At 40.4% G+C, this 12,464-nt stretch overlaps 1 protein-coding gene across 1 annotated transcript in view; it reads left to right on the top strand.

Moving 5' to 3' along the window:
* The window catches only part of Ptgr1 (prostaglandin reductase 1), a 31,245-nt gene extending 21,949 nt beyond the window's left edge, over positions 1-9,296 (top strand). The window contains exons 9-10 of the mRNA XM_078047952.1: positions 3,241-3,359; positions 7,949-9,296. Of these exons, the coding sequence (XP_077904078.1) occupies positions 3,241-3,359; positions 7,949-8,059 (230 nt within the window). The 3' untranslated portion in view covers positions 8,060-9,296. The remainder of the gene's footprint in view (positions 1-3,240; positions 3,360-7,948) is intronic.
* The last annotated feature ends 3,168 nt before the right edge of the window (positions 9,297-12,464 follow it).

Raw genomic sequence — 12,464 nt, 5'->3', positions numbered from 1 at the left:
TCACTTTCTGCCAATTTGTAAAAAGACAGCCATGATTTAACTTAGAACACTTTGGCTCTCCGTGGTATTAGATGACTAGGTGGTGGAGGTGTGCGGTGGTGGAGGGTGACTTGACACTGCTCAAGGCTATCGGTCCTATAGTCTCAGGCAGTGCTTCCCAGTAGCAAGACAGTTGGCCTGACCAGTCTGACAGTTGCATTTCCCTAGCAATGCTCCATTGTGTGTTTTGTTTCTCCACTGCCCTGCTGTGCCCGGCATCCCCCATTCTCCACTGTCTTGTACTGGTCTTCCCTCCCCCGCCACACTCACAAAGGTTCAACAGCAGTATCAACAGAAAACTGTATTCATCTTTCCCAGTCCTATGAAAGGTCTTGTATAGGCCTCATATCTCAGATGGGAAGATGAATGGCCAAGACAGTTAGAGACTCCTTAAATCCTATTAGCAGCAGACATAAAACAGACTAGTCTTCTGAGCTCCTCATATAGCAAGCAACAAAATCCTTTCTGCTACAATGGTTCTGTGCTGTTATCAATATTACAGATTTACTGTGGTCCCCCAAAAAGGAGAAAAAACGAATAAAAATGAGTCTTCTAGACTACAGTCAAGTTCTAGACAACCATAAATGGTTCACTCATTCTATGATGGGCTTCACTAATGGGAATGAAGTTTTATAGTCTCACTAATTAACAACACAACTGCATGAAGAGGGTGGCTGAGAGTGGAAGGGGCAACTTACAGATTCTCTCTTGGGCTGTAAAAAAATAAGAGAAACTAGCTTCTCTAAGAAGGAAATTCCAGATTCACTTGGCAACTTTATTGTTAGGAACTTTTTTTTCACCTTTATTTTTCTTTTCTTTTTTTTTATTATTTTTTTTATTGGTTGTTCAAAACATTACAAAGCTCTTGACATATCATGTTTCATACATTAGATTCAAGTTGGTTATGAACTCCCATTTTTACCCCAAATACAGATTGCAGAATCACATCTGTTACACATCTACATTTTTACATAATGCCCTATTAGTAACTGTTGTATTCTACCTTTATTTTTCTAATCGATGAGCTAGAATCATGAGAAATCATCTGCCTGCTAACTGAGCAGAGTTCTACGATGCTTTTGCTTAGACACATCTAATTAGGTTTAAGTAACTTGAACTGGTCTTTTTTAAAAAAAAAATTGTTTTTCAGTTGTAGTTGGACACAATACCTTTATTTTGTTTATTTTTATATGGTGCGGAGGATCAAACCCAGGGCCTCGCACATGCTAGGCAAACACTCTACCGATAAGCCACAATCCTAGCCCCTTGACCTGGTCTTTTTAGCAATTAGTCTTTGGAAGTTCAACTACTCAGGTAGATCTGGGAGATGTTAACTGACTGTCCATTCTATTTTAACCAGTTGGGATTCTGCCTTGCCTCGGATCTGTAGAAATTCCAACATATTCCATTAGTAGAATAGCTCAGGGCCAAGTAATTATTTCCACTAAACCTTACTGCCACATTTGCTTTTTTTTATTTTATTTTTTAGTTTTTGGTGGACACAACATCTTTGTTTGTATGTGGTGCTGAGGATCGAACCCGGGCTTCACGCATGCCAGGCGAGTGCGCTACTGCTTGAGCCACATCCCCAGCCCCCACATTTGCTTTTTTTTTTAATCTCAAAAAATAAACTAGTTCCCATCAGGATGAACTAGGCCAGCAACAGTATTTCCGAGATTAAAAATATAGGAACTGGGGCTACAGCTCATTGATAGAGCACTAGCCTAGCAATGTATGAGGCACTGGGTTCAATCTTAACACCACATGAAAGTAAATAAAGACATTCTGTCCATCTACGACTACAAAAAAAAAAAAAATAGAAATTCAGGTTTCTGGGGCTGGGGTTTGTAACTCAGTGGTAGCACACTTGTCTGGCTCATGTGAGGTACTGGGTTCAATCCTCAGCAACACATAAAAATAAATAAATAAAAATAAAGGTATTGTATTCATTTACAACTAAAAAAAGAAAGAAAGAAATACAGGTTCCAGTGTTTAACTCAAAAAGAAATATGGTTGATGTGGATCATCTGCAGAAGCATTCTTTCTGCCTCTAATTCAATTCTTTCTGGTTTTCATCCAATCTAGCATGTGGAAGTATTGCTCATCATGCATCAGTTTCTGTTGATTCAAAACAAAGCTCCATTTTTTTGCTGATGCTACTTTTCTCAAAGTAGTGAGTAGGGACCTTAGGCTTGCGTGACACCAACTATCTAGGGTGTTGAGGAAAGATTCCACCACTTGTCTCTTGTTTTCTGGTTCTGATATTCCCTAGGCATCTTCATCTGACTTCTTAGAATTTGTAAGACTTTGCCCAGGTATCATTCTCTCAATTTCTGGAAACAGGATTCCTGGGAAAATGAACCAAGCAACCAAAACAATCCTTTCTCTCTTACAGAAGAACGGTTCCTTCTTTACAGGCTGTAGGAGGACTTTGTGCTCTTTCTAGGCTAATGGTTTTCAAAGCGTGGACCCAGGACCGGCAGCTTAACTAGCTCCCGGGAATTTGTTAGAAATACAAATACTTGTCATGTGGGGTGTACACATCTGTAATCCCAGTGACCTAGAAGGCTGAGGCAGGAGCATTACAAGTTAGAGACCAGTCTCAGCAACTTAACGAGACCCTAAGCAACTTAGAGAAACCCGGTCTCAAAATAAAAAGGAGTAGAGATGTAGCCCAGTGGTTAAGTGCCCCTGGGTCCAACACCCCTTACAAAAGAAAGAAACACACTTTTGAAACACTCCAGATCTACAGTTCCAAACTATATTTCCCTCCTTCTCTCCCTCTCTCTCTACCTCTACCTCTATCTCATATCCCTGTTTCCATCATCATTTATTTTTTCCTGACCAATTTTCTTGGGCCTCTCTTTCCCTCACAAGAATACGTGTGATTTTTATTGAGATGGTGGTATGATCTAGAATAGTCTCCGGATCTCAAGATTCTTAATGTAATCACATCTACAAAATCCTCTTTGCCACATAAAGTAATATATTCACAGGTTCTGGGGTTTTGGATATGGGAGTCTCTGGGGCCATTGTTCTAAACTTACGACAGAAGACATGTTGATCGTCAGCAGCCCCATGTATCAGAAAGGGGCAGAGAGAATGAAGGGGAAACAGTGACAAGTGACTTTGATGGCTTGTGTTCCCACCCTGGAGAGCAACATGTAGACCCTATTGCTTAAATGTGCCCTCCTCTTTCAGGCCCACCCCCAGAAGCTGTTATCTATCAACAACTCCGCATGGAAGGGTTCATCGTCACCCGCTGGCAAGGAGATGTCCGCCAGAAGGCTCTGAAAGACTTGATGACATGGACCTCTGAGGTAAGGGAATCCAGAGCCACTCACTTGCATTGTACGCTAGATTCCATTGGCTTTTTGCCACTCAAGACCATCCACCTAGCAATTGGTCCCTTTCTCTGTTGCACTCCTTGTTACTTCCTGTCTTTTGGATCATTGTTTTTCAAATACAAACCTTGCTTTTCCCATCCTGAAAAGGAATATGAAACAACCCTCTTTAAATTTTATTTCTCCTGCAAATACAGGTTCATGTCACTGTTTCCCCCTTTGATAACAAAATACCTACCTGCAAGTGTTGTCTACCCTCATGCAGACATCTCCTTTCTTTCCATTGTCACTTGAATCCACATATCAGGCTTTTGCTTGGCCACAATTCCACCAAAATTACTTTCATCAAGGTCGCTGATGTCCCTCACCCTGGGAGATCCAGCGGCCGATTCTTAGCATTGCTTGGCAATGGCCAAGATTTGACAGTGATCTCTCTCATTGATGTGCTTTCTTTCCTGGTTTCCCTTATCTCTGATTTTGCCCCCACTGATTCGTCTTCCTCAGATTTCTCTTCTAGCTCCTACTTTCTAGATTAATAATATTAATAATAATTAATGTCCAGGGCATGGTCACTGGGTCTCTTTCCCTCTTACCCACACTCTGTCTATCCCTTAGTTAGCTCATCCAGGCTTGTGGTTTTAAATACGGACAGTATGCTGACAGCCCCCAAATTTCTATCTCCATCCTGATTTCTCCTGTGAAGTCCAAACTGGTATATCCAGCTGCTCAACTGCTGTACCTGGATGCCTAGTAACATCTCCAAGTTACCATGTCAAAAATGAAGTTTTAATCTTTCCTACTTGACCTGCTCCACATTCAGACTTTACCACCTCAATTATGGCACTTCTATCTTCCTGGTTGCTCCATCCTAAAATCTTGAAATCATCTTTGATTTCTTTCTTTCTCTCATACCCATATCTATAATCTGTCAGTAGATTCTGGTGGCCCAGTCTTCAAAAGATGTGCAGAATTTGACCACTTCTTCCACATCCTCTGCTACCACCCTGGTGCAGACTACCACCCTGTCTAACCTGGATGTTTGAAGCAGCCCCTAGCTGATCTCCCGCTTTTGCATCCCTATCGGTAATTCTCAACACAGCAGCTAGAGTAATCTTCTAAAGCATAAATCAGATTGTGATTCTTATGCTCAAAACCCTGCAAGGTTCCCCCTTTCGCTTAGAGTAAATCCAAAGTGCTTGTAATAACCTACAAGGCTGTACACAGTTGGCTCCTGATGCCTCTCTAGTTTCATTTCTTAGTGTTCGTCCCCTTGCTCGCTCTCCCAACTCCTCCCCCATCCTCCATAACTGTTTGCTTAATTTTCTCCTCTCCTTTGTGTATTTTTTAAATGGTACCCTGTGGATGAGGCAATTTTTAAATTAAAGAAAAAAAAAACTTTGACATATAATTTTACACATTTAGGAGGTATAGTCTAGTATTTCAATACATATATGCAGTATATAAGGATTATATCAGGGTAACTGGGATATCCAGTACATCAAACATTTATCATTTCTTTGATTGGAACATTCAAAATCTTTTCTGGTAGCTATTTTGAAATATACAATTAATTGTAGTGAATCACAATATGCTATAGAACATTAGAATGAATAAGCCAACTTTGAAAATGATCTTATGGGGGTGGCAAAAATGACAATAGCAGCTATAATGAAAAAGGATGAAGACTAGAAATGGCTATCAACAGAAGAATAGATAAATCAAATTGTAAAAAATACATACAACGTGATACTGTCCTTTCATAAAAAGAACAGACATGCAGTAACTTGATTGAATCTATTATAAAATCCAGACAAGAAACACTGTATTATCTCCTTTACATGAACATTAAGTGGTAAAAATCAGAACCCTAGTTGCCCATGGGAATGGAAATTAACCAGAAGAGAACACAAAGGAACTTTCCTGGACGATGGAAATGTTGTATATTGGTCTATGTTGTGAATGTTGTACATTTATAAAACACAGCTAAGTGCAACATCTGGCCATTTCACCATTTATTAATGTTACATCAGTGAATATGTACGTTAAAATGACCTTAAGTTCCAACCTCCATTTTTTCTAATACTCCTTATCATATCATCCACAGAAATCATCACAGTTTAATAAATAGTATAATTCACTCCTTGATTTATATGTATTGCCTATCTCCCTTCCAAGAGACTACAGTCTCCACAAGGAAGAGCGGTGTTCATGCATTTTGTCTCCTGGTGTATCCCCAGCACCCAGAACAGCATCTAAGTCAACGTGGGCACTAACAGGGAAATGGATGTAGGCGTTAGACACATGTTGTTTGAATGAATAAATGTTAGAGGGGCATATCCATGGGCCATGGCTCTCCCGGTCCTGGATTGGAAAAAGCCTTCTTACAGCCATGCCTTTCCATCCAGAGGAAAAAGCTACTCCCTTTGTCTTGTGCTGTGACCGTTTTCCCAGCTTACCATGTGGAGTTTGAATCAACAGAAATCAGAAGGACCAAGATGCATTATTCTGGTGTTTGAGAGGAAAAGTGATACAATGCTTCCTAATTCCTGGCCTGCGATCATTTCCTGGTTCAAAGAAATAGATTGCTCCTCTGGCAGCCACTGGAGCTTGTTGATCTTCCGAGTCTCACACCTGGAGTGCTGGGTGGGGTTCTCTCCAGAGGGCTAAGAGCCGAATCATTTTCTGGTTTCCAGTGTGCAGCTTCTTTATCCTTGTTGGTGAAACTGAATCTAGTTCCTCTGTGGTCACAGTTGACAACAAGAAACCACTGTGCTGGTGTCCCTGATACTTCCTTCCAACAGAGTGAAACTGATGATATTTGCATTTTAAGTTATTTAATGGGTCAGCTTAATTTCTTTTTAATTCTCCCCCACTTTTATTTGTGGTGCTGGGAATTGAACCCAGGGCCTTGTGCACGCTACCACTGAGCTATATCCTCAGCCCCTTATCTTCTATTGTTTCAAATATACTTTTTATTTTAGAACAGTTTTAGATTCATAGAAAATAAAAGGAAGATAGTAGAGAGATATGCCCTGTATCCTATACCTTTATTTCTCCTATTGTTAACATTTTACATCAATATGTATATTAATTTTCTAGGACTACCATAACAAAATACCACAGACTGAGTGGCTTGAACAACAAAAATGTATTTTCTCACAGTCCTGTGGCTGGAAGTCTGAGACCAATGTGTCAGCAAGGTTATTTCTTCAGAGGCCTCTCCCCGAAACCTCACATAAGTCTGTGTGTATCTGTGTCCTAATGACTTATGACACTGGTCCTCTTGGGTTAGGGACTACCCATATGACCTCAATATATCTTAATTTCTTCTTAAAGGCCCTATTTTTCTAAGAGTCACATTCTTGGTATTGGGGATTAGGATTTTAGCAGAGAATTTGGGGCAGGGGGCACAACTCAGTCCATCAGTTCGTAACAGTATTCATTCTTCATTTTTAATCTTTAAACTGGATTCTAGCTTTCCATCCTATCCAGCTTCTCTGTCTCCTTTAAGAGCAGGACTGACCTTGGGCTTTCGAGTCAGGGGTTCAGATTCTAGCTTCCCAACACTGGAATGACTCTGACCTCGCTTTCCTATGTACATATAGGAATATACCACAGTGAACCTCACCATTATGTATATCTACAAGGCATTAACTTAAAAAAAAAAACTATAAGTAAATACAAAGAGTAGAGGGAAGGAAATGGGGAGGGAGGAGGGTAGGGAAAGGGGAAGTATTGACAAATTCTATTCCATCCTCTTATAATCATGTCAAAATGAATCGTAATCTTATGTATGACTAAAAAGAACCAATCAAAAAATTCCAGCTTCCTCACTTTCTTAGTGACGTCAAGCAAATACTTTTGTCCATAAATTCACAAAGGTGCTCAGCCATCAGTACAATACATTAGGGGGAAATGGTTCAGGTCACTCAGACCTCTACCTAAGATCCCTTTCTAAAAAAATCTTGAAAATATAAATTAGTTCCACTTAGTAGACTATGTGCCTTGTACTAGAAGAAGAAATTTAAAAACCCCTTCACTAACACTCCTAAATAATGTTAAGCACAAACTGAATGAGCCTGGTCTTAAAGGGGAGACAAATGATTGTTCTGCCGTGGTGTTTACATTTCCTGAATAGGCCCCGCCTCAGCAAGGGCCAAACAAAGGTGATGAATCTGCATCCTCTGGCCACTAGAGGTGACTAAGACAGTAGGACCTGACAAGGGTACTCCTGTCTCCATCTACTTCCTCCTCTCCTGAGATCATGACGTTATTAAACTTTTCTAAACAATCTACATAGAGAATGCTTAATATTGCCTGTGACATTGCTCCAGTTGTTACACTGATGACCCTGACTTCTAAATGCTTCTTTGGTGTACTTTTGTCACCTCTTGTGCATACCAGGTAAGTGGATCTTGCTCCCAAATTGACTTTAAGTTCACAGAAAACAGGGCCTCCATTTCATTTCTTCCAGGTCCCCATGATATACTTGATAAAGTTCTTGTGAGGATGAGAGTATCATTTGCTTCAGAAACCAACATATTACATTTGTTGTTTTGATACAGGGTAAAATCCAGTATCATGAACACATTATTGAAGGATTCGACAACATGCCCTCTGCATTTATGGGATTGCTGAAAGGAGAGAATTTGGGGAAATCCATAGTGAAAGCATGAGAGAAAAATGACACAGGAGCCACCACTGGACAATTTAAATGATTAGTTTTTCACCATTCAGTAAAAATTAGCCTTAACTATCTAAATTATCTTAATTGTCTAAAAATTAGCCTTGATTATCTAAGAATAACTAATCACTTTGACCTACCTAATAAAATGCATTTAAATGATTTATAATTAGTGATAGAGAATGAAATTTTCATAGTTAAGAACAACCAATCACCAACTGACTACCTACTACTGCTCCTCCTGGGTTATAGCCAAAAAATTATGACTTTGAAGTCTGTTTGTTAGCTTTCCATTACTGTGACAAAATGCCTGAATAATCACCTTAAAAGAAGGAAAGGTTTATTTTGGTTCACTATTTTGGAGGTTTCAGTCCATGGTCTATTGGCCCCACTACTTTGGGCCCAATTGGTGAGGCAGTACATCATCAGGGAAACAGGTGGGAGAAGCTGCTCATCTCATGGCAGCCAGGAAACAAAGAGAAGGACAGAAAGGAGCCAAGACCCAATATCCTCTTCAAAGGCATATTCCCAGTGACCTAATGTCCTCCCACTAAGTCCTCTCTCTTAAAGAATCCACTCCTAATAGTGCCAGTCATGATAAAGCTTTTAACACATGGGCCTTAGGGGGCACTCATCCAAACCAAAGCAGAGTCTAAAAGTTTACTCCCTCTGTGGCCTTGAACTTCCGATTCTTTGTTTTTAAATTGAGGATAGTTACCTCCTTCCAGAAAATGGTGAACCTGAAGTAATGAGATCTCTAACCCTATTGATTATAACAAAAGTCTCATATGAACCAAGAAAAGCAAATCTCTTCATTCACAACAGGTGCAAAAAAGATAGCACCTAGGAATACTTATAGACCTTTAAAATTTTTTTGCAAGATTTATATGGAAAATGGCTTTTAAAATTCTGAGGAACACAAATGATTTGAATATATGGAAAAAGTAACGTGCTTTTGGACAGGAAGATTCAATATCAGAAGGATGTCAATTTGTTGATCAATTCTGTCATCATTAAGTTAAATAAAATTGTACAAAGAATGAGGCAAAAACTCTGTATAAAAACTGGATGGATATAATAAACTACCAATAATGGTCTGTTTTCAAAGAAGAAAACTGAGTATGGAAAATAGAGGGATACGAGAAATCTTTGGAATGATAACATTTGGTACTTTTTGAACTCTGAACCTTACAAACTTACTCACAAATACAATTAAAAAATAAAAGTCCCTTGCTTTTTTGTGTGTCCTTCTTTTACCAGTCTGTTCAATCCTAAAGTTATCAGTGGGACTGAACAAGGCAACTGCCTCTTAGGGTTTGGAGTAGGGGAACTCCATGACCCAGAGCAGGGTGAGCTCATGCACGGAGCCTGGCTTCCTGACATGGACAGTCAAAGCTCAGTGTTGTGTATGTGTATACACCAGGGAGCAGAAAGGGGATGGGAAGTATTGGGTGGTGTGTTGTAGACTGGTGGGGGATTGGAGCCCAAACAAAATGGATATAGCATCTGAGTCACAGTAGAACTCCCCAACATCATGTATCAAAGTCCAGAGGAACCAGGGGCAGTAACACATGCCTGTCATTCCTAGTGAGCACATGGCAGAAGGATTGCAAGTTGAAAGCCAGCCTGAGCAATTTAGCCAGACCCTTTCTCAAAATACAAAGGGCTGGGGATGTGGCTCAGTGGTTAAGTGCCCTTGAGTTCAATACCCAATACCCTCCCCTCCAAAAAAAAAAAAAAAAAAAACATCCAAATCGAGTGAAGAGTTCATTAGTGTCATGGCCCCATTTGCACAGGAGGGCTGCCTGGTGTGTGGAGTGCAGGCAGAGCAAGGAGAATATCATGCCTGGCAACTGCATCACAAGGGCCATAAGAGTTCAGGCAGAATAAGCAGGATGCTGATGTGGAGGGGTGGCCTGGCATGGGGTATATGATCCCAAATGAGGTGAGGACAGTATCCACGTGGGAGTGAGTGACAGGCAGTTGGATCCCAAGGAGGTTAAAGAGTTGCTCATGCATGGGATAGCCTGGTATGGGGGTCAGAGCCCAAGAGGAGCTTCTGGGTGGCAATGGGCTCACCAGGGGCTGGTGGAGCAGAGGGAAAGAAGAACATCCTCAAGGGGAAGCAAGAGTGGTGACCAGGTGCAGGATGTCAGAGCTTGAGTGGAATGAAGGAGTATTTACATGAGAGGTGGAAGGTTGGTGATACAAGACCAACATGTAGAAGGTTTGATCAAGGAAGGAAGTGCAACGTAAGCCAGTTTATGCCAGAAAAGGGTTACAAACATGGAAAGAATTGGAAGTATTAGTGTGAACTCATGAGTCTCAATGCATGAGACAAATTATGGTTGTTACCAAGTTGTATATAGTATATACATACTGCATACAAATGTACGTACGTATACACACATATATTCCTTAATTCTGTCCACTAAGTGGTTTTAATAGTGACATCCCAATAGTGATGCGAACACCAAAATCTCAGAATATGGCTTTTACATACCATTCTCTACAAAACAGAACTAAAGCTCCTTGGAGAAGTGGCTTATTCTAGGGCTGGGGGAGGGAAGATACAAGATGGGTGGGGTGAGGCTCAGTGTGAGGCACTTGCCTAGCATGCTCAAGGCTCTGGGGCCAATCCCCAGTGTTAAAAAAAAAAAAATCACCAAGACGAACTTCTTAAACCAGAAAGTAAGGAAATATTCAAGGAATGAGGAGGTCATGTCAAAAAAAATTCAAATTCCCACTAGACAAATCATGGAAAATTTGAGCTCCAAAATAGGGGTACTGTCTTCTAATGTGTTACTGATGAAATCTGAGGATTTAGGATGTGGAGACATCAGGTTCTCTTGAAATGGGAAAGAAATCAGAGGCTAAAAGCACTTAAAAATCACAGAAAGAGGAGTTTGAGCCCCCTACCTTGTTTGGTCAGGTGATAATCCTCCCACAAGAAAGTATTATATTTCACCAAACAGAACTAGAAAAGCTATTAACTGGGAGACCCCAGGTCTGCAGAAGGGTATAAATGAGATAGAAGACTAGAAAGAGATGAAATGGAAGCCTCTATCCCATCCTGCCACACAGCTTGCTTCTGCCTGCTCCAGAATAATGGTAGCCAGGGTTATATGCCCTGGGCTGATTAGAAGACATTTCTCTAGACAAAATATACATCCTGCTGAAGAAATTATATTACTTCAAGAAAAATTAGCAGGCACTGACAATTAGGGTCTCAACAGCAAAACCTAGGTGAATGAAACTAAAAAGCTTCTATAATTCAGACTCTGGACTCTGAATTGGAAACACTGATCTCATCTGACTTTGGATTGTCTCCTTGAGGAAGTATGTACTGCATGTGGGAAGAATGAAAAGGAATGATAATTAAGAGACTGAGGTAGAAATAATCCATGTGCTCAGGTTAAGACTATTTCCCCGCCTTCCTTCGAGTTACGCTAGGATCATGTGACTGATTTCTGGCCAAAAGATGAGAATATAAATTATTTCTGACTCCAATGTTCCCAAACTTCTTGGTTACATTATCCTCGGGGTCATATAATTTTTTTTCCACAATGCCCTAGGCCAAAAGAAATACCTACCAATTCCAACTGCTGGTTAGTTCCAACAACACAGTAGTAGTAGTTGATGTTGTCTCTATCAGTAAGAGATGTGCTATCACTAAACATTAAAATATTCTGAGAAGCTCCAGGGAGTTCTCTGCAGTGCCCTTGGAACCCAGTGGTGACCCATGGATCTAAGCTCTTTTTAGGCCAGTGCTTAAACACACTATACCATGTACCAATTCTCCCCTTCCTTGCCTCTGGGACCTTGGAAGTCATGTGTCCTAAACGGCATGGCTACAAAATGTCGGAAAGCAACAGAACCTGGAAAATAAAATTTTATTGCCTTAAGCTTCTGTGATTTGTTGTAACTAGCATTTGTTGGAACCAGCTTACCTGTAACTAGCACTGCTTTCTTTAATTCTGTACAGTTCAATATGGTGGCCACTTGAGATCATTAAAAACTAAGAATGCAATTCTTAGTTTTTAATGCAATCATTAAAAACTAAGAATGCTGTTTTAAAGCTTTTGGCACATACCAAAAGCTTTAAAACAGCAAGAGGCTAAGACAGGAGGACTACAAGTTCAAAGCCAGCCTCAGCAACAGTGAGGTGCTAAGCAACTTACTAAGACACGGTCTCTAAATAAAATACAAAACAAAACAAAACAAACAAACAAAAAAACAAGGGGCTGGAGATGTGGCTCAGTAGTTGAATGCCTCTGAGTTCAATCCCTGGTACATTCCCTCCCCACCCCCAAAAAAAGAGTCAGCCTCAGCAACTTAGCAAGGACCCATCTCAAAAAATAAAAAGGGTTGGGAATGTAGCTCAGTGGCTAAGTGCC

The sequence above is a fragment of the Ictidomys tridecemlineatus genome, chromosome 4 (genome assembly GCF_052094955.1).
Source record: "Ictidomys tridecemlineatus isolate mIctTri1 chromosome 4, mIctTri1.hap1, whole genome shotgun sequence".
Classification (NCBI taxonomy): Eukaryota; Metazoa; Chordata; class Mammalia; order Rodentia; family Sciuridae; genus Ictidomys; species Ictidomys tridecemlineatus.
The sequence above is the reverse complement of the archived record's forward strand: the minus strand, read 5'-3'. Positions and strand labels throughout refer to the sequence as shown.